Source organism: Trachemys scripta, chromosome 1, assembly GCF_013100865.1.
Source record: "Trachemys scripta elegans isolate TJP31775 chromosome 1, CAS_Tse_1.0, whole genome shotgun sequence".
Classification (NCBI taxonomy): Eukaryota; Metazoa; Chordata; order Testudines; family Emydidae; genus Trachemys; species Trachemys scripta.
The window spans coordinates 22829361-22852813 of NC_048298.1; the positions used below are offsets into that span (position 1 = coordinate 22829361).

The following is a 23453-nucleotide window of genomic DNA, read 5'->3' on the forward strand; positions in this document are numbered from 1 at the left end:
GACCAGGTTCCCCCCAAACCTCCCAATTGACCTGGACTCTGGGTTCTACCAGAGGGGAAGGTCTCTGGGCTGTTCCCCAACCCACATGGTGAATCTCTGAGGCAAGAAAATCTGCCAATAAGTGCAGGACCCACCAAGATAGTGAAGGAACTTTGTCACACAAAGTACAACTTTATAAATTGGGAAGTTGTAGCAAAATTTACAGATAAGTTGCCAGAATCCTCTGGGTAAGAGTTTAAGGCTTTCATTGTGCAAGGCCATTGAGCAGCAATCTGTAAGTCACTACTGTCCGCTTTGGACATGGTGATTCCTTCTTCTAGAGTTATGGCCTCTGCTGTAACTCTGAGAAGGGCTTCTTTGTTGCAGATTTCTGGTATGGCTCTGGAGGCCCAACAGACAATTGAGGACTTATCCTTTGACAGTCGATTTTTATTTTCAGAGAAAACTGACAAAATGTTACATTCCTTAAAGAATTCTCAAGTGACATTCATTTATTCATTGGGGGGGGGGGGGGAGGGGGAGGGTCCACTTAGTGGCAATCTTGGTGTTCCATCCTCTGATCCAAGGGAAGTCAATTTTTCTCAAACTCCATGGTTCAGTGATTTCTAAGAGGAATCATTCATATTTTTTCCACTAGTAAAAGAAGCAGTACCTTAATATTGTGATGGCTGCCCTTTTGGGTACTCTGTTTGAGCCCTTGGCAAAACCCCCATATACCCAGTTTTCAAAAACAAAGTGTTCCTAAGACTGCATCCAAGACTTCTGTCTGAAGTAGTTTCACCTGAACCAGATAAAATACTTACCTATATTTTTTCCTAAGCCACACTCAAACACAGATGAACAGTTCCTTCATGCACTGGATGTGAGACTGTGTCATTTTATTTGGAGAGAACTAAACCATTTTGTTCATCGTGTCATGTTTTTGTCTCTTATGCGGATCAGATGAAAGATTGGGTGGTCTCCTCATGGACTATTTCCAGCAGGATAATTTCCTTTTTTTTCAATGGTAATTGGAGTAGCTCAGGCCATACCTCACAAAGGTTAGGCACTCATTCAACTGGGGCCCAAGTGATATCAGTGGCATTTCTGACTATGTTTCAATATACATATTGCTGCTACCTGGTCTTCCACACATACTTTTACCAAACACTATGCAATTATGGCTGCATCTAGATTGGATGCAAACTTTGGAAGGCAGTTCTGCAGTCATTCTTTAAGCAGAGTCCAAGCTCACTTGCTACAGCTTGTGAGTCACCTGAGTGGAATATACATCTGCAACCACTTATAGAAGAAAAGATAGTTACCTACCTATAGAGTAACTGTTGTTCTTTGAGCTGTAGGTGCAGACGTGTTGTCATAGGTTTCACCCCCACTCTGGACTTTAGAGTACAGATATGGGGACCTGCATGTTAGCCCCTAAACTGAATTACCAGTTTAGATCTGGTTTTGCTGCCACCACTCCCAAGTTCTAACTCCTTTCCCTGGGTAGCCTTGAGAGACTCTTCACCAATTTCCTGGTGAACACCGATCCAAACCCTTGGATCTTAACACAAGGAGAATTTAACCATCCCCCCTCCTTTCCCCCACCAATTCCTGGTGAGTCCAGATCCAATCTCCTTGGATCTTAACACAAGGAAAAATTAATTAGGTTCTTAAAAAGAAGACTTTTAATTAAAGAAAAGAAAGGTAAAAGAAAATCCTCTGGGAGATAGCATACCAGCTGATCTCACAGACAACAGATTCAAAACACAAAGGATGTCCCCCTGGCAAAAACTTAGTTACACAAAATTTACCCAATTTGATTATTCCCTAATGCCCAAGACAAGTTACAAAGAAAATAAACATAAACCTATTTATTCCCTTCACTAATACTCACTACTTCATAAGAGGCTGATTTCTGGGACTTTCCCACTCCGGTCAAAACTGAAACTAAACTCTAAACAAAGGAAACTTCCCTCCTTCCTTTTGAACCACCTTATCCCCCCATTGGTTCCTTTGGTCAGGTGTCAGCTAGGTTAGGTGAACTTCTTAACCCTTTACAGGTAAAAGAGGCATTAACCCTTAACTATCTATTTATGACACGTGTATTCCACCCCTCTCCATTGGATCTCAACTATTGGCATTTGATGTGAAGGAACTGAGAGGGTCAGGATGGTACTGCCCTTAAATAATGAAGGGACGGCCTAAGGAGCCAGAAGGTTGCAAGCGCCTCCCCTACGGGTACTGCAGGGTAAAGTTCACTGGCTTTGCTGCACTAGGCACACACACACCTAAGTGGAATACACGTCTGCACCCATATCTCAAAGAACAACAGTCACCATACAGGTAAGTAACTGTCTTATTTTAGCAACTCTGGGAGAAAACAAAAACTGATAGACTAGACTAAATATTACTAATCTCTGAAACTGATTGACACAAGATGTGGATAATTAAAGACATTATGTATTGCAGTGAGTAGTTGTCAAGTCAACGCCCTACAGCCAATGTATTTAATAGATATGAAATATATTTTAGTGCAAGTAGACTACCTACTCAGGCACTCAGTGTTTCCATTGCACAGGGAAAAAATGATATGCAACCTCGTATCCATGAGAATAAATAGTTAATGAAATAGTTTGTAGTTACAGACAGGATGTGGAATGCAATGACAATGTGTATGTGGGATTTGCTGACATGAGGATGGCAGTTGGAGAACAGAGTTATTTTGGTGTTTGGATTGAATTGGGTAAACATAGTTTTGACTGAGAGCTGGTGGGTTTTCTAAGTGAGTGGTTTGTAAGAGTCTGTAAGAATTTGAAGAATGAAAAGCTACTTTCTTTGTGGTTGCAGGGTTGTTTGTCCTAATATCTGTGTGATAAGAGTCATTAAGCCAGTGAGAGATTTAGCCTTCAATTTTTCATCCAGTTCATTTTTTTTCATATCCTTTGTTTTATAAGTTAATATAGTGTAGTTGGGATCAGTGATCTGCATTTTTGAATTTTAAATACGGTCAGTGTTTGCAAACCTGGACAGGTTTCTCAAACTGTTAGTTTAGAGGGCTATAGCAGACTGAAGATGGGTTTCATCATAAGGCTTTCAAAAGCTTCATGGATGGCTGCCCAATAAGGACTTCTCTCATTTGTGCTGAATAATTGTCTGAATGAATATACAGCATCTCATACATTTTTGCTGAGTTTTCTAAGGTGATCTGTAACCCTTTCCAAATGGCAACCACATAGCTATTGTACACCACTAACTCGATATAACGCTACCTGATATAACAAGAATTCGGATATACCGCGGTAAAGCAGTGCTCCGGGGGTGCAGGGCTGCACACTTTGGTGGATCAAAGCAAGTTCAATATAACGCGGTTTCACCTATAACACGGTAAGATTTTTTGGCTCCCAGGGACAGCGTTATATCGAGGTAGAGGTGTATTTGTTTGATATATCCTCTCATGTAGTCAATGAGAACATTCTCTTGGATGTTTGTAGTATCAATTGAGCACCTAAACTTAGATGATTAACTAGTATTCAGAAAGGACTTTTATAGAAACTTCAGCTGTGCATAATTCAAGTTGGACTACAGTACATGTTCCTTGTACTATTTTTTTAACACAACATGAATGAGACACTTGTCCAGGATGTAGTTAGATTATGAAGACACAGGCTGAAGGGGGAAAGAGAGGAGAGGAGTCAAACCAACACAAAATGAGCAAAGAATGCAGATTGGTGAATGGAAAAACTCAATATTATCAGGAAGGTCTGTTGTATAGGTTACACAAGGAGTCCTAATTTGTGTGACTGGCTTTTTCCATAGTAAGTGACCCAAGCTGACATTGTCTTTGATAGCTTTATAGGGATAATATTTTTCACCAGGGTGAATTCTTCTTGAACAATTCCTTCCATGTATTAGACTCTAAAATCACTTTCAGTAGCAGCAGGCATATTTTTATTTTTCAACCACTTTTTACTGAGACTGATGCAAGGAAAATCCCACTGTCCTTTTGTTTAAATGTTCTCTTATTAATCTCTTGACATATATATAATAGGGCAGTGATGCAATGCAGGCTGTTGTTCCAAAACCTTTGGAGCGCTTTTGTGTCTCTTCCCCAATGTGGCGTACAGCAAATACTACATGAACCACAACAGTATGAGTCCTTCCTGTTGGTGATGTGGTAATGGATTTTCTTCATCTCAGTATATGAAGATCCATAACGCTTCCCTTCTTTCCATCCCCTGGATGTGAAACCATTAAGAATGGATGTGAAAAGCAGCACCTTTTCAGATAACAGACGAAGCATCTGGATTGTTACTATAAGCAGGCTGCAATGAGGTGGTACTGCCATCAATTATTAAAATGACCTGCTTGTTTGCAAATTAAAGCTGTTTTATCTTTTTTTTTTTAAAGCTTTTTTGTTGGTTCTGGTGGAAAACCTAGGACTTTTTGTTAATACTTCAGCATTTAACTAACACATTTAAAAGAAGGTGACTCATTCTGTATTTAAAAACCTGGCTCATGTGCATAGTGAGCAAGGTAACTGAATGTTGCCATGTAGTTGGGATTTTTTTTTTGTAACTGACAATGATCACTGTGCTGCTAACTGGATTCTACATTTCTGGCAATGGATGAAATGTAAAATGTACAATTTACACTGTGCATATACTGTATATCCAGCACATATATGGTCACAAAAAGAGGAATTTCTATGTCCAAACTTGATATCTGTATTGTCAAAAGACTATTGTGGTTTTCACCTTAATGTTTTTTACACATTTTCTTGAACCAATCGCTCTGCTAGATCATATGAAGAAATCCCATCAGAATGCTTTTCTAACCCTGAAGGTGAAATATTATATTGATTTAAAAAAGACCAAGTAAACAACATGGAATGAAATTTTCCCCTGTGTTACCCAGGGTAACCCCACTGAAGTCAATGGTGTTTCAGAAGCATAAAAAAGAGTTGAGTTTGTCTCATTAAGGCAAAGATCTTTGACACAATGTTGTTCTTTCTGCGATGCTGCTGGTTGCAGAAATTATGTAAAGTTTATAAAACTCCATATCCCATTGTCGCAAAAGGAAAATTGGAAAGCACAATGTAAGTTAGTCATCTTCCCAACTCAAATTACGGTTGTGAGAAGTAGCCTCTTTCATTTTGTGTTTATAATAATGTCCTTTTATAAATGTTTACTGCTTGCTTCTCATCCCTGACAATCAGCACCAGACACAGTGGACCAAATGATGAAGAATAACTGCAATGCACACATCCAACATTGTTCAAATGTCTAACTTGCTATTTTATGAAACATGAAAGTATTGCCCTCGTGTAATCTTTCAGTTCCACAGTGAAAACAGAATAGATGCCACTATTTAATGACAGGGGAAAAAATCATGAGGCTGCTTAAAGCAAATGTATCAGAAGATTCTTCTAACAACAGCTATGCACTAAACTATGCTCTGCTAACCTTATCTTGCAAACTTCAGCTAGCAGCATTTGTGCTCTGGCAAATCCATTTGACTGGTCTGCGTAGAATTTTAATTAAACATAGCTCTCAGGCTGCATCTCAAATGGAAGAATGAAATTAGGGCATACCCTTATGTAGAGTTCATATCTATTGTTATGGTACACAAAGGTAATTTTTAAATTTCATTTTTTTCCGAATCAATGACTATGCTATGATGTTAGATAATTAGTGATTTAATCCATCCATTTCAAAAAATAAAATGGGTTCTCTATAATATGCCCAGTTCATTAATTTTTTACAGATTTTTACACTAGAAAATGGGATTGTCCATCTGAAATATCAGTAGTTGGGCTAGTTCACAAATACTGTTATGCATCATTACATTAGAAAAACATGGACTGATAGGTTAATAATAAATCATCACATTATTTTTGTATAGTCACAGAAAATACAACCTCCGTATCTAAGTTCTTTAGGTATAATCTTAAGAGTGTGTAACTCTAAAGAGAAACGGGATACTCCCAATTCCAGCAAAACGTACACTGCAATAAATTTTGAAAAGATTCCACAAATGGAAGAAACCTAATGACAGAGAATTGCTTATTTTTATATATATACTTACATACAATATATATTTATATAAATATTTACTAGCTACCTGTTTATTTCCTGGAGAGTATCTTTATTATCATTAAGTTAACACAATAAATTGGAATAGGAAATCCTCACAGTATGCAGATAAAATAAAGTGTGAGTCTATGTTTGTAAGACAAATTCCTTGTATTGTTGTGTCCCAGGTGGACAGGAGCTTTTTAAAGCAAAGCACTGAGCCTTCATAGCAAGACATAAATATGAGTTGTATTGATCATATATGCACTGAGGATAAAATTCCCCTCTGTACTGATGGTCAGCACAGGACCTATGCACTACTTGCCTCATGTATGAATATTTAGGCTCCCTAAATCAAGTGTCAAGATGCACAGGGCTCTGTGAAACCGGTAAAGGATTTTCTAGAATCAGTCTCTTTTATTGTTTTAAAGTTCTGGCCAGGTATCTGGAGGGGACAACCCCAGGATCTTCCACTATTGATCACCTTATTATTTAAATTAATTGTTTTGCATTTGTGCATTTGCTATTGCAATTTTAAAATAACCTCAGAAAAGAGACACAAACTTTGTTCAAATTCAGATTGCCAAAAAAGGTTCGATTTACTTTAGAAAGACTTGATTATGGTCATAGTAGAAAAACGTAGACTAAAAAAATTAAGGTACAGGCTTTTGACTTTTAAATTACATCTGTGGAGTTCCTCTTTGAATTAACTACCATCTGCCAGTCTTCACAGGAGGATTATTCATTCTTTATAGCTTCAGGGACAGTCAAAGCAGAAACTCCTGCACAGGACAGTGTGACAGGAAGACCTGCCCAGGAAGTACTGCTGCCAGAAATTCTGCCTACCCATTAAGATGCCACAGCAGTCTAAACAGGTTCCGTCAGAGCAGAACCAATGTTTACTATTTCAGATGTGATTGTTTGAGAGGTATCCAGCAGAGAATATTTTTAAAAGCTGTTCTTATCTGCAGCTCTTTCAAGCTCACTCTTTGTCATTTAAATCTTTCTTTTCTGTCAGCCTTTTATAGTGCATCAAGGGGTGAATAGCCACAGTATAGCTGTGAAACAAAGGGCTAAGTTCAAGTCATGCAAGTGGACCTCCTGCTAGTCCAATGGTTTACATTGCATATGAACGATGATGATTCTATCTGACCTAGGTTTACAGACTTACTACATTCAAAATAACTATATTAAAAGTGTGATAAGGTTGCAAAGTCAAGCACTCCAAAGCTAAGAAATGTCAGACTTTAGGTTAAAACAACGAGGAGTCCTTGTGGCACCTTAGAGACTAACAAATTTATTTGGGCATAAGCTTTTGTGGGCTAGAACCCACTTCATCAGATGCATGGAGTGGAAAATACAGTAGCACGTATAGATACATAGTACATGAAAAGATGGGAGTTGCCTTTTCAACAGGGGGGTCAGTCTAATGAGACAATTCAATTAACAGTAGAATACCAAGGGAGGAAAAATCACTTTTGTAGTGGTAATGAGGGTAGCCTATTTCAAACAGTTGGCAAGAAGGTGTGAGTAACAATAGGAGGAAATTAGTTTTTGTAATGACCCATCCACTCCCAGTCTTTATTCAGGCCTAATTTGATGGTGTCCAGTTTGCAAATTAATTCCAGTTCTGCAGTTTCATATTGGAGTCTGTTTTTGAAGTTGTTTTGTTGAAGAATTGCCATTTTAAAGTCAGTTATTGAATGACCAGGGAGATTGGATTGTTGTTCTACTGGATTTTGAATCTTATCATTCTTGACATCTGATTTGTGTCCATTTATTCTTTTGTGTAGAGACTATCCGGTTTGGCCAATGTACATGGCAGAGACTTTAGGTTGTCCATGCAACCTCATTCTTTAATTACATGACCACATACTCTTACCTCATCTCCTCCCACTCCAAATAGGAATAGGTTAGGAATACCCCATTGTTTTGTGAGTCAAAGCCTCCATCAAATTTATCTTGCCTTAGCATTAATGATTATTCACTCCATGGGGTTGGTTTTTTTAGTTTGATTTTTGCGCTCCCAACTACAGTTGTAATACTCTTAAGACCTGGTTAGTAACATGGACAGTGTTGGGAGGTTTTTTTTTATGATTTTTACCTTGACAGCTTCCCTTTAAATAAATACAACTGTATACTATATGTACCTTTGGAAGAAGAATCCCAACATATCACTGGGCAATGAAATTATACATGATATGCTGCTATTGCTGGTTGGCATGGCTGTCTGCAGAATAAAGAAGTAGCTCAACTAAAATGTATTGTTCTAAAGAATGAGAATTCTGGGTTGGCATGCCAATTTTCAGGTCACTACTACTTGCCGCTGCCATGGCATGTGTCTAAAACTTGGCATTGGCTTTGAGCACTATATCCAACTTTGCTATCCAGTTGCTACAGTCAGCACCCAATAAAACTCTACTCTTTCATTACTAGAAATCTTGGCATTCTGTGCTGTATTTACTGAGAGAGATAACTCTTTGTTTTTCAGAGCTTCCATATGGCTGGGAGAAAATTGATGATCCCATTTATGGCACTTATTATGTTGAGTAAGTTCCCAACTTCAATATTAATTTGCTGTTAATATTTCATAACCTGATATTAATATCCTGTGCAATGTTTGAATTGGAAAGGTGTGGGCATAATTATTTCTCCCTTTGACTTCAGCTTATGCAGGAATTGTCAGACTCCAATATAGTTGCAGTGACTGAACATTTTCAGTATCTTCCAAACTGGTTACTCTGTCACTTCTTTTTGAGCCCTGATCTCATCCTGTGTATTCCAGAAATATTTGGGAGGAAGCTGAGGGGAGCATTTAAATCAAATGTGTTTTATTTTCTGTTTAACAAGTTTTAGACATACATCAAACAAGGTGCAGATCCTTGCCAATCCAGGAACAGAATAAAACTTAATCATTTTTGCTTCATAAGGATACTTTTCTGAGTAGTCTTACTTTGCGGTAAGTCTGAGAGTCACATTATTTTATATGAGTGAAGGTTGTATCTTATGTGAAATTTTTCTATGCTCACTCATGGCATTGTAATTTTGCATGTAAAGGCATAGCTAGAAAAGGAGAATGTAATTTTCTATTATTTTAATGGCATAATCCCTGCCTGCATTTTTCCAGGAGAATGTGGTGTGTGTACAAAATAGAGAAGAGATCCTTTCTCCCTTCCATTTAGTATAGGTCTTTGTGCAGCCAGCTAAAGTAGATTACTACCCAAAAGAATAGGTGTAATTTATTAGTCTACTTAACTCGAGCCTACATAAAATACCCAAGAATTGAGAGAGATGAAAACAGGGCTTGCTTCTCCTCTGCAAGTGAGTCTAAAGTGGTAATAAAATGATACCTAATCAAAATGATAGCATTATAGTCTCTCTCTTTGCACAGCTGTCATTGACCACCCACGGTATAAGGCCATGGAGAATCAATCCCAGAAACTAACAACTCACTTTCCCCTGGTCACAGCCCACAGATAGTGAATTGAGAGCTCATCCAATTGAGGGAAGGGGCAAACACACCAGACAAAAATCTGTGAAACAAAATAGCAGATCCATTTATTCTGGAGGGAAGATCTTACAGAAGAAGGTTTTGAAAAGAAAAACCCAAACTCAGATCCTTACACTGAGAGCCTCACTTTGTTTCCAGAGTTACTCAGTACAAATTATAGTGTTTTACAGTTTGCTTATCACATAGTTCTCTGACACCCTGTTGTCTCTTGATTCCATACCAACACTACATTTATGCTGGCTCATGTTGGAGATATACCAGTTCTCATACTTTCCTAGTTCCAAACTGCTGATAAGAGTCACAGCACCGGGGCCTCCTCTCCTGCTCCTCCATACCTCCCAAAACAAAAACAGAACTGTATTAGAGTCCTTGGTGGGTTGGGTTGGGTTCCTAGTGGTTAGCACAGCTAGTGCTCCTCACACCCCAGTGGGCCGGTCCTGGTCCTGGTCCTCCTTTACTCAGAGGTGTGGTGAGGAGTACCGGTGGTTTGAGTCTCTCCTGTAATGAAGGCAGTGGTAGGGGAGCCCAGGCCCACCCACTCTACTAGGCTCCAACCCAGGGCCCTAGGAGGGTCAACAATAATGCCAAGAAATTACCCCTCTGTCCTTATGCTTGGGTTTTTATAATATTCCTGGATAATAAATGATGGCGTTCACATATCTCTTTATAATAATCCTCTTCATATCTCCCAAATATATATTTATACAGCTGCTGGTAGTGACTAATGATCTTCTGCACAAGTGGCTATGTACTTTAAAGGCTAAGAGGTGTTGTTCAATTCCTGTGCATTAAGCTGTCACTGAGGCATCTCCCTTGAGCTAAATACTGCCTAAAACATTCTGGCAGTGGTAAGGCTTATGCAGTTCCATTACATAGTCAATGGAACCAAAATGGAGCACGTAGTTGTCTGCATTTTAAGCCCACCCTCAGTCAGGCAGACACAGGCTCCTTGCCCCAAATACTGCAATGCAGTTGTATTTTTAGGCTGTTGTTGCCAAATTCACTCATTCCACAGACAAAATATAAGGAAGGGAAAGGCTACACTAAAGGCGTACTGTACTTATTGTAATAGAAAAGCTTTAATGGGATCTAGCAGAGATCTGGAATAGTAGAATGGATGTTCATAGACCGGCATTAAAAGTGCAGCAGCACTAGCTTTATAATAGTCAATATAAGGAGTTGTATTTTAATCTGCTTTCTAAGCTTAATAATTTTGTAGTGAAAATTGTTTTCCATTTTTCATTATAAAAAGTGACAGTGTTACACCTTCCTTTATTACTAGCATTTAACAGATGACTTCTTTTTTAACTAGATGAAATCACATTACAATAAACTCTTTTAACTATGTCATAAAATGGATAAATCATGAAAAGTTAGGTTATGAACCTTTGCATATTCAAATCCAATCCAACTTTATAGGAATCACTTTAAAACTGTCAAGGAAAGAATATCCTACCTTCCACTTATTAGAACATCTGTATCTCTCTAAAATAAAGTGGGGCAGTTTGTGGGGATAAACCACTGAAGTAATCAGATTCAGTGTAACACCTTGCAGTGGTCAGCCATAAGGAGTATTTGGATTCTTAGCACTCAGTTAAGCACAAAATATTTGCAATTTTCTCTAGAGTGTGAGGGCCCAGATGCTGCTTTTCCTCTCAGTTATACATAACTAAAGTTCAATGGATGGATATGCTCTTAATTCATCTTACTATTTCAGATCCAAATTTATCTGCAGGGGATGGACATTTGCACTAACTCGAGTAGGTGAAACTTTCTACTGTGACTGGGTCAATTTCTGTGCAACTTTCTAACAGTGCCTGTGGTTTAAAGACTAAATGCTAGCCTTCTTCCTTCCTCAGCCCCACACAGAATTATGATGCTGTGCTGGCCCTTTCAGCTGTCTAGTCGAAAAAAGAGCATCTCTCCCTTTATGGTTGATTAACTACAACATGGAGCTCAATTTTCAAACATGGTCTCCTTAATAGGATAGCTAAACTAACCAGATGGGTACTTACTGTAAACTGTGCATCCTGCCTCAACTGTGCAACATTTCTTTATCTTTTCTATCTGACACTCTGTTATTGCTTATGTAAGAAAATAACATGTTCTCTCAGCAATTCTGTTTGTCTTTAATAAAAAAAAGGACCTAAATCTTACATTTTGATGCTCGTTTCAAAAAATATGTCCACTAATATGTGTTTTAAACACAATTTCAGTATCTAGATGAAATATTTTGATGTCTTTTTAAGGAAAAATAAAACAGCAATTGAGGCCACATTAGTTAAATCAGCCTTTGTCAACTCCACTTCCCAGCTGACTTCCATGCTAATATCATCGGCACAGATGCAGCGCTGTGACCCCATGCACCAGGTTGCATTGTCCAAAGCAGGGAGCCAGGCCCAACCCTGTGGGAGGAAAGCCACTGCTGTGGGATGAGTGCAGGGTGGGCTTGTTTGCCAGCCCTTCCTCACGGGGCCAGGGCGAGCTTGCTTTCCAGCCCCGGGCCTCCCCTCTGCACTGGGCTTTATTGAAGTCATGGACACAAAGCAAAGCATCGGGCAAACAGAGAAACCATGATATCTGTGGCTTTTTTACCACTGTGACTCATAAACTTTAAGGCCAGAAGGGACCATCGTGATCTCTAGTCTGACCTCCTCCACGTTGCAGGCCACAGAACTTCACCCACCCTCTCCTGTAATAGGCCCCGAACCTCTGGCTGTGTTACTGAAACCCTCAAATCATGATTTAAAGAGTTCAAGGTACAGAGAATCCACCATTTACTCTAGCTTTTCCCAGCAAGTGACCATGCCCCAGGCTGCAGAGGAAAGCGAAAAAACTCCAGGGTCTCTGCCAATCTGACCTGGGGGGGAATTCCTTCCCAATACCAAATATGGTGATCAATTGAACCCTGAGCATGTTGGCCAGACCCACCGGCCAGATACCTGAGAAAGAATGTAGTAACTCAGAGCCATCTCCATCTAATGCCACACTGTGATGGCGGGCACCTGGCCCTTTGAAGCTTCCTGCTGGAGGCCTCATGATTCTACCACACCCTCACCTCAGGAAAGGAGCAGCAAATGTGGGTCCTGTAGTCCTGCCTAGAAAAGTTGCATAGAAGCAGCCAATCAGAGCCCAGCAAGCTCATATAAAAGGAGCTGCAGGGCCTTAGCAGGTCAGTTCCTGGCTGGGACTAGAAGAGCAAGAAAGGGTGCTCAGTTCTGGCTGGAGGGGTTGATGGGCTGCATTTACTGGACCTGGGGGAGACAGGATCTGAAAACTTCAGCCCTGAGCTAAGGGTGAAGAGAATGGAGCTATGTGGGGAAAGTCCCATGGAATAGCCACAGTGAAATGGAGGCAGCTGTATATGGCTGCTGTTTATAGGGTCCCTGAGTTGGGACCCAGAGTCCCCAGAGTGGGCAGCCCTGCTAGCAAAGTGGCCTAAGCCACAGGTCTGCACAAGCAAAGGGCTGGATTTAAAGGACCCAGAGATGGGGTTGCTAACCTGTTGAGGGCAGACATTTTGAGCAGGGAGAGACTCCAAGGTGCCTGGGAGGGGCTGAAGAGCAAAGGCACCTGAGGAAGGAATGGCTGAGTCCAGCTTGAGCCTGGGATTTGAAGAATTTTGTGTTTGTTTTGGACATCAATACTCCCAGTAGGGGTTCACTTTTGATTGTGTGACTTGGCCAGAGGGCTGAGACACTGAAGACCCACCAAGCAAGGCTAACAATGTACAGGGGATGCCAGGAAAGGCCTGCAGTGCAGCCTCTAGGAGGCACTCACTAGAGATGAGTGTCACCCATTACACAAACCTGCAGCTCTACCTATTATTAACAGCCACATATACAAGTGTGACTTTGCTAAGCAGATAGCAGCTTTAAAGTTTGGCAAATTTCTTTCACTTTCACTCTTTAAAACAAATGTCCCTGTTGACTTCAATAGAATTTTTTTCTGGGTGATGAACACCTGACATCACCTTTTGGATTACCAGGTAGATTAGGTCACGTAAGGATACATTGCTGTATCCCCTCTATCCCCTTGATTTAATGAACATTGGAATATTTTCATTTTTTTTAAATAACACTGTCTAAAGGGTAGGGCCTTGAGAATTGCTTAGCATGGGATCATGCAGGTGACTTCAATGGAAGTTACATGTACTCAGCACCTTTTACAATCCCTGATTCTAAGAGAGTTCAGGGTCAGATCTTCAAGTGTTTAGCATCCACAATCAGGACCAGATTTTCCCTGCAGCTTTCTATGAGAGCTCTTTTCAAAAGCTGGTCCTGTGTGCATAAATATTTACCTCTGGAGCAACAGTAATTTACAACACATCGAACAACTTCACACGCATATCTAGCTAATCGCCCAACCCTGCTTGATTCTGAGTGCCCTCAAACCCTCTTCCTTCATGAGGAGAAGCATGCCACATGACACAGGAGATGATCCCCACCCTGCTGGATTTGTTCCCTAGTCAGTAAAAAATGTATCCTCCTGATAACACTCTCTGCAACATAATGTATGGGAGAAAGTTATGTATGAGATACAGGATATCAAAGGCACAGTATCAAAGAAGAACACATGCTAATAGACCATGGGAAATGTTACATATTGAGAGAGAAATTTGTGGCATTACAATGATATTTTTTCATATTTCCGTGCTCTCATACTACATGAATTAGTTTCTTCACTTTTCCCCTTGTTTTCTTTTATAAAATGCAACAGAAATATAGTAGAGTGTTAAAATTTCATCTTTAGTATAATTTTATTTGCTGCTCTGGGAATCCAGCACATACTGGATTCATTACTTTGTTAAGCAATTTGCCTCTACAGTCACTTTTGGGGTTAAGATTTCTATTTCATTATAAACAACTAATTTTGTTTTCAGCTTATCCAGGACCACTATGACAAACACCATCCTGTTTCTCTCTTGGAATCATGCATAGAAATCATATGTAGTGAAGACTTGAAAAACTGTGTTGCTGGAGTATTTTTCAGTGATACTGCAGAATAGCATATAGTCACAGATTGAAACTAGGGCTGTCAAGCGATTAAAAAAATTAATTGCAATTAATCATGCAATTAATTGCACTATTAAACAATAATAGAATACCATTTTTTAAAATATTTTTGGACGTTTTCTACATTTTCAAATATGTTGATTTCAAGTATTTGCACTGTAAAAAAAACAAAAGAAATTGTATTTTTCAGTTCACCTAATACAAGTACTGTAGTGCAATCTCTTTATCTTGAAAGATGAACTTACAAATGTAGAATTATGTACAAAAAAACTGCATTCAAAAATAAAATAATGTAAAATTTTAGAGCCTGCAAGTCCACTCAGTCTTACTTCTTATTCAGCCAATTGTTAAGACAAACAAGTTTGTTTACATTTGCAGGAGATAATGCTGCCCGCTTCTTGTTTACAATGTCACCTGAAAGTGAGAACAGGTGTTCGCATGGCACTCTTGTAGCTGGCGTCACAAGATATTTATGTACTAGATGCACTAAAGAGTCATATGTCCTTTCATGCTTCAACCACCATTCCAGTGGACATGCGTCCATGCTGATGACGGGTTCTGCTCAATAGCAATCCAAAGCAGCGCGGACCAATGCATGTTCATTTTCATCAAATCCCACCAGCAGAAGGTTGATTTTCTTTTTTGATGGTTCGGGTTCTGTATTTTCCGCATCGGAGTGTTGCTTTTTTAAGACTTCTGAAAGCATGCTCCACACCTCGTCCCTCTCAGATTTTGGATGACACTTCAGATTCTTAAACCTCGGGTCGGTTAGAAATCTCACATTGGTACCTTCTTTGCATTTTGTGAAATCTACAGTGAAAGTGTTCTTAAAATGAACATGTGCTGGGTCATCATCTGAGACTGCTATAACATGAAATAAATTAGAAAGAGGTGTAAAACAGAGCAGGGGACATACAATTCTCCTCCAAGAAGTTCAGTCACAAAATTTAATTAACGCATTATTTTTTTAAAGAGTATCATCAGCATGGAAGCATGTCCTCTGGAATGGTGGCTAAAGCATGAAGGGCCATACGATTGTTTAGCATTTCTGGCACGTAAATACCTTGCAATGCTGGCTACAAAAGTGCCATGCAAATACCTGTTCTCTCTTTCTAGTGACATTGTAAATAAGAAAAGGGCAGCGTTATCTCCTGTAAATGTAAACAAACTTGTTTGTCTTAGCAATTGGCTGAATAAGAAGTAAGACTGAACGGACTTGTAGGATCTGAAGTTTTATATTGTTTTTGAGTGCAGTAATGTAACAAAAAAATCTACATTTGTAAGTTGCACTTTCACAATAAAGAGATTGCACTACAGTACTAGTATGAGGTTAATTGAAAAATACTATTTCTTTTAATTATCATTTTTACAGTGCAAATATCTGTAATAAAAAATAATATACACTTTGATTTCAATTACAACACAGAATACAATATATATGAAAATGTAGAAAATCATCCAAAATATTTAAGAAATTTCAATTGGTATTCTATTGTTTAACAGTGAAATTAAAACTGTGATTAATCGTGATTAATTTTTTTAATTAATCACATGAGTTAACTGCAATTAATCGACAGCCCTAATAAAAACTTTACACTTACAGCAGAGTGCAGCAAGTTGAAAGGACCGAGAACTTCCAAATGGAGCTGGGAAGGAAACAGTTATACCAATCAGAGAAAATTTTCAAGTTTATGAAAAATTTTCCTATCATGAATTGAGAGGAAGAGGTGGAATCTCAAATTTTCACAAATGAACAATATGGTTTTTTAATTTAGGTTAAATTGCAACATTATGTTTTCACATTTTTGAATTATTTTGTTTTGCTTTTGGCCTTTTTTCTTGTTTAAATTTGTTTTACTATAATTATTTAAAAAATCATCTTGAAAATGTTGAAAGAGGACATTTTGATAATTTCAAAACTTTTTTCCAAAAATGTTTGAACTGAGAAATTGTCAGAACTGACCCTTTCCCATGAACAGTTTCAGTTTTGACCAATTGGCATTTTCCAAAGAAAAAGTGTTTTGTCGAAAAATTTCTGATCTGTTCCACTTCCCAATTATTTCCTCTATGAGCTAGATTGTCACTTGCACTGATGAGCACTAACTCATGTATTCTCATTCACTACAACATGACTACTTGTGTGAGTAATTGTTTATTAAGCTGGAGTAAGGGTTGCACAATCCAGCCACACGCAGGTAACCCACATGATGATGATCCCATGAAGTAAATAATAATTTTTCACAAAATGAACTCAATTTTTAATCATTATCAATTTTTTTTTCAGCCACATAAATAGAAGAACACAGTTTGAAAATCCTGTCCTAGAAGCAAAAAGGAAGCTACAGCAGCATAACATGCCCAACGCAGAACTTGGAACAAAGCCTTTGCAGGCCCCAGGTTTCCGAGGTACAGTACCATGTCAGATTTAAGAAGAAAATAATTGCTATACTTTCCTGTTTTTATGACAATGATTTAACATAGTCTGGTTAAAATAACATAGTCTGTGAATTAGCATTAATTGGTGTTCAGTATGTTTAAGATAGCCTATCTAGCAAACATCATTTAAATTGAAGCCTCAGACACTATTGCTGTAGGAGTTTACAAGAACACTGAATCTTGATAATGTGAAAATGATTGAGCTTAGAAAGAAATGTATTAGCAAAAGTCAATATTGATAGATGAGTAAGTTTTGACATAAGGTTGTAGCCAAAGAATGAGGCTTGTTCTCCTTTGTAACAGTAGAAAGCGCCTCATCAACATTACCTAGGCCTAAACTCGTTCACCCGCATCCTGCTCCTCAGAGGTCTCGCAGTGTGAATGACCTGTCTCAGTGTCGGCGGGACAATGATGGAATGTACAGGCTGTATGGTATGTCCAAGTGCTGCTTGTTAGCCAAGCTGCACTGTTGTAAAAGTAGTGAGATAAGTTAAGTCACAAACCTTTTCACCTTTTTCATACCTTTTTTTGGCAAAATAAAGCACAGAAGAGAGGCACTGGAAGCCAGGTGAGGCTTATTCTTGCCTGATGGTAATTTTCACACTTTACACTGACGCACATTGAGAACAGATGTAAAGGTCACTGAACTGTCACACCGATTGTAAATGTCATTTGTCAGAAACTGAAATTCCATTTATCTGGGGTGAAAAGATTATCTGGAATTTACCCTTTTGTCTGAATTACTGATATAAATGGATATTTTTTGTTATTGGGGGCGTGAGGGGAAACTAATGATAACTTATTTGGTATACAAAGCTGAATTGATAGGCTAGGAATAATTATTAAGAGTTCAAAGTTACCTTGCATATTATTTTTATCGTTGTGTAAATATTTTAGCTACACAACAATCCATCTCTAAACTTATTTCCAATATCAAAGAGCATTCCTAGCCCTTCCACCCCCAAGACTGATCTGCCATAGATAGAAAAATCCTCCTTAGTTGGTTCTGTATTAATATAAAATAAGGACTCACTAATGTGTTTATTTCTCCTGGAATGCTTACACTTTTTATTTCCTTTAATATCAAAATGCCACACTGCCACCTACTATTGCTGCTGCTTCTCTTGTTTTTGTTTGTGAGTCTGCGTTATATTATGACTTGACTGGAACTATTTTCTTTTTGTTTGTGTTGACTGATGTAGAAAAACCACTCTTCACCCGTGATGCATCACAACTGAAGGGCATTTTCCTCAGCACAACTCTCAAGAAGAGCAACATGGGCTTTGGATTTACCATCATTGGTGGTGATGAGCCAGATGAGTTTCTACAGGTGAAGAGTGTAATTCCTGATGGGCCTGCAGCACAGGATGGCAAAATGGAAACAGGTAATTAATTTTGTTCTTGTATTCCTTGATATAATTATCAGACTTCAGCCTTAGATTTTGAGCAGCACCTTTTTCTTAAGTGCAGAAATAAGCAGGTGTGTTCGTGCTGTCATTCTGAGAGGTGCAAGTAGAGCTGTGTGAATAATTAGTGTTTTGGGTTGCTGGCCATTCTGAAAAATAATAATCACTTCTGGTCAACTTAAAACAAATATTTTAAAAACGTTGGCAAATCAAAAAGTTAGAAAAAAATTGGTTTTGGTCAAATGAAACATTTCATTTAAATTTGGAGAGGTTTTTAAAAGATTTTACTGTTTCTTTTAATAAAATTGAAGGAAATTTCAAAACGAAAAGTCATATCAAGAAAAACCAAAATATTTTGATTTTTTTTTTTTTCAAAAAATGTTGTTTTGTTTTGACACAAACAATTTGGCAAAATTGACACACTTGCAAAATGTTTTGGAGTCACCAAATCTACATTTTTCACCCCAAAAAAGATTTTTAGACTAAAACTTCATCCACCTCTGGAGCAAGAGCAATATCTCTGCCTCAGAAAATATTTCCCAAGGGAAGTATCTCTCTGGAGTATTTCTTTCTAGAAATGAAAGGAAAACTTTTATTTTTTCCTCACAATATTTTCCTGTGATGAAGATCTCTGAAGCAAGCTTTTACTTCTTTAGGGTAAAATTCTCTCACATCTACATAGCAGATCTCAGATGTGATGCTCTTCTCAACACATGCTCAGATTACCCATGTGGATTCCATGCATGTAGAGACAGAGGCCACAGACTCCATTTCTTTTCTGGAGGAAGGACTATATTGTAAAATAGTCAAATTAAGGTTGATTCTGTTTATCTGGGTAAAGACTATGTAACACTTCTGCCAGGTGGAGCCAGCAGCAACAGGGCTGGGTTCAATATCTAGGGATTCCTTTCCATCGATTAACACGGAACAAGCTCAAGCCCCCACCCAGTAACCTGGGAAAATTACACACCACCCTCGTTGCCTCGGAGAGTCAATGCTTCCTAATCTGCAAGCAGAGTCTTAGTGTAGATAAGAAACTTTTAATAAAAGGAGGGAAGTAACTCGGCGTTAATTTGGGAAAACACCGCAAACAGGGTTCATAAACATAAACCATGAGCCAAAGACCACCCCCAAAGTAAGTTGGGCAGTGTCCTTTTCCCCTCAGGTTCTTAAGTCCAGGAACCCAAAATTCCTTTTAATGTTCCTTTTCTCTGCACCCCACTCACAGTTGCTATCCTTGGTCAGCACAGACACAGGGTTCAGAGGTGCATTTGAAGAGCTCACCTCCCACCCTGTGTGGAGGCGGGGGGTAAGGAGGCACCTTACTTGCTCTGCTGCTCAGGCACTCGCTTGCTACCCCTCTCTGCCAGCCGCCCTGCTGGCCGCTTGCTGCGCCACCTGGCCTCCCTGCCAATCATTGCTGCTCCTTTCCGCGTGGCCATCCTGCCAGCTGCTCGTTCTGCTTACCACTTCACCAGCCACTCATTTGCCAGCCAACTGTCAGTCACCTTCTGCTACCACCTGCCTCTCTGCTGTGGCCCCTGCACATCAGTCTCTTAGTAATTTTCAGCTCTTTGGAGGCTGGACAGAAACACTGCCCAGCAAATCTCAACATGATTTCAGCTCTCAGTGATGGTTCGCTCTTAGCAGACTTGGCAGAAACACAATCCCACCACAACTGATCTCAGCTCTGATTGAGCATTTAAAATAACAAAGAGGCTCCTAGTGAAACCCATTTAGCTCTTTCTTTGAACAGTACGGGGGAACAGGTTAACAGTAAGGGAGGACCCTTGTGGGAGGGTCTACACATCCTGGCTGGGACACCTGTCCCCACCCCTCTTACTTTCACAGGGCTCTGGCATTCAAGCCCCTGGCTTAACAAGGTCCTTTCAGCTGAGGGTCCTGCTTTCCTGTATTCATACAATAATGCCAATAACATTGGTAATAGCATTTCACTACCCCTGCATTCAGTACTAAAGTGATTTGTAACACACCACCAGCCAAAGTTGATTATTTGAGCAACACACCACTCTATCTGCTGGATATCAAAGCAAAGTAGGTGTGTTCATGTAAATACAGTTTGCTCTAGAAGTCTCTCCCCGTCCCAGCTAGCTGTCAGGGAAGAATTCAGCAGACCCTGCTTACATCTACTTTTAGTAAAGGCTTACAAGATCATCTCAGATCCATGTATGGAGAGAATCCTTCCATGTGCCTTCCATCCTCCTCCATGGATGGTGGGGTCAGCTGTCTCTCTTCCTCCATGCCCTGCAGAGGGTGTTCCCTAGCCCTAGGATCTGTGTTGAGGTGCAGGGGGGACTGGTCAGGCTGAGGGCAGACTGATGGATACACATGTCATTCTCCCTCCATCCTGACAGAGATTTTAGAGAAGAGATAATAAAACCTGGGGCTATATTATCTTTGCAGGGCCCCCCAACTGAAACCAGAGTCATAGAGGTAGTCTAATCTATGGTAGGGAAAAGCCCCATGTGCACACATGTAGAGAACACCGTGTGGGGATCCTTGCAGATTTACTCCCTCAGTCCCCATTTCAGCAGATTTTTGTGGGAGAGAGAATAACCCGGACCATAACATGTCAGGATACACCAACTCGAACTACTGCTGGTTCTGTAAGGCCCTTCTTGCACAAAACATGCCATTAAAATGGTGGAAGGTTTTTGATGCCAAGTAAAGAGTGGCAGCCAGCAGATATAACAAAAATTAAAATATAGATTTATTTTTTGTAAAATCTTGTAACTGTTCTATCAGCTTGAACTTCAGTTGCATTGTTGATGTCAACCTTAAAATGCAGTTTGGTACAGAAGGTTAAAATTCAAGAAGCTAATTAATAGAAGAAATGGTGCAATAGATACATGCTCAGAAGAGACTAATGAATCCTATTAATAATAAAACCAATGAATTGCTCTTGAACTGTGCCTTGATCTTCATGTTGCCTAATTTGCAGCAGAGGGCTTTGCAGGTTTTTATGGCCCAGCATACTTTGATTAAGAACTTGAAGCAGGATTCCTATGAAATAATCTGAGTGGAATGTTTGAGTGTCTTTTCAACTAAACTAGAGCCTGATACTGAAACTGCATGATTGGTCCGTTGCAACATTGATGGTTATTATTGTGAACATTTATTGAGAGGCAAGGTGGCTGAGGTAATATATTAGTGAACAAACTTCTATGGGTGAAAGAGACAAGGTTTTAAAGCTTACACAGAACTCTTCTTCAGGTCTCGGAAATGTACTTAGAATGTCACTGCTAAATACAAGGTGAAACAGATTGTCTAGCATAAGTAAACACATTTATTCAGATGGGTATTTTTAAAAAACTTACATTAAAATAGTACTGAAGATTTTATTGAAAACCACAAATGAAAGGAAATTAAGAAGTAAAGGTGTGAGAGAATTTCAAAACACAGAATTATTATTTCAATAAACCTGATATGTATATGTATTAAAGTAGATATTGAGCTAAATTCTGCCCTTAGTTGACTCCCCGCAGCTCCCTGATTATCAAGTTATCACCTGAGTAAAATAAACCAAGAGTTTCAGGTTAATGAATTTTGCCTCACACAACATCCCTGTGAGATAGGGATGTGTTGTTATTTTCATATTATAAATGGATAAACTGAGAAACAGGGATATTTAAAAACATAAGGTTTATAAAACAGGTCTGTAGCAAATAACCCAGATTTCCTCATTCCCACTCCTTTGCATGTTTCCTAAACTGTGCTTCCTGTTCCTCAGATACCCTTTTCAGAGTCTGCTCACCTTCAGATATGTTGCACTTTATGTTCTGCCAAATAGTCCTCCTTGGAGCCATTTCAGAAAATAGATTGTTCGCTTACCTATTGTTTTAAATCGTCCTGTGTTTCTAAACCATTGTGGGACACAAATCTACTCTGTAAGTTAAATAAGTGTTGGATGAAGAATAAGGCTTTTTATATAAATGTACTTTTATTGTGTGTTTCTAAAAAAATAGCGCCTCCTATGATATGCTTTTCTTGCCTCTTGTGTCACAGTAATAACTGTGCCCATCTCAGGGGGACCACTGTTATTAGTCTATACAAAATCAAGATTCTTGCAAAATCGAAGATTTGCAATTGCTGCAGCAATAATAGGTGCTGGATCTTTATTGTTTTGGGATGAAATACACCCTAGCAAGGAAGCCCATGCAAGGCCTCCCAGCTACTGAAGGTTGACATTTGCCCTCCATGGTGATGACTGTAGGCTCCTCACTGCAAATAGGCTGGCAGTGGAAGATGGATAATTATGCAAATTCAGTGTACCTACCATTTTGAATAAGTAAAACTAGTGTCTAGGGATGTTATGTCAGGCCACTGGTTGGATTAGTGGCCATGGAGACACACGCCTGTCTTTCCCCACAAAAACCCTGCCTACCATGTGACTAAAGCCAAAAACTCAGGATTTATGAGATAAAAGGAAAAATTAATTGTATGATTTTACCTGACTTACTACCTTTGATACATACTGTTGCCAACTCTCACAATTTTATTATGCGTCTCTATTTATTTGGCTCCTGGAGTCAAGTGATTACTTGAGAATCTCAGCTTTCCCCTTAAAGAAGTGAGTTTCTAGTCCTCTTGTTTGCAGAGAACTACTTGAAAACGTGACCAGAGTGCACCCTAAAGGCTCAATAACCAGAAAGTAACAAAGAGAATATCAAATTTAGTTTTAAAAATCTCTTTTTTTTTAGCCACCCTCTTAATTTTTCAGGGCCTGCCTCATGACTTTGAATGCTTGAGATTGGCAATACTGCAAAAAGTTACGTGATAAATAATTACATATAAAATAATGTTAATAATGCCCTGTATACTATGAAGAAGATCTTATCTTGTTCACTTTCATTTTTTTAAAGTATGCTGTTCATTAAACTTCGCATGTGACCAGATATTAGTAATATGACCTAAGGGAGAAGATGCACTTTGTTTGAACTTTATAGTCTTTGTGTTCATCTCTCTTAAATTAATTTTTCTTTATACTTCTCAATGTTTCTATTGCCTTTAT

At 39.0% G+C, this 23453-nt stretch overlaps 1 protein-coding gene across 11 annotated transcripts in view; it reads left to right on the forward strand.

The window, feature by feature from the left end:
* Nucleotides 1–23453, forward strand: part of MAGI2 (membrane associated guanylate kinase, WW and PDZ domain containing 2) — a 1117725-nt gene that overhangs the window by 878286 nt on the left and 215986 nt on the right. For 6 of the 11 annotated variants that reach the window (XM_034765732.1, XM_034765767.1, XM_034765757.1 and 3 more), the window contains exons 7-10: nt 8545–8602; nt 16864–16985; nt 17319–17447; nt 18218–18400. In XM_034765732.1, the coding sequence (XP_034621623.1) occupies nt 8545–8602; nt 16864–16985; nt 17319–17447; nt 18218–18400 (492 nt within the window). The remainder of the gene's footprint in view (nt 1–8544; nt 8603–16863; nt 16986–17318; nt 17448–18217; nt 18401–23453) is intronic. The other 5 variants (XM_034765776.1, XM_034765787.1, XM_034765793.1 and 2 more) reach the window with 2 other exon arrangements.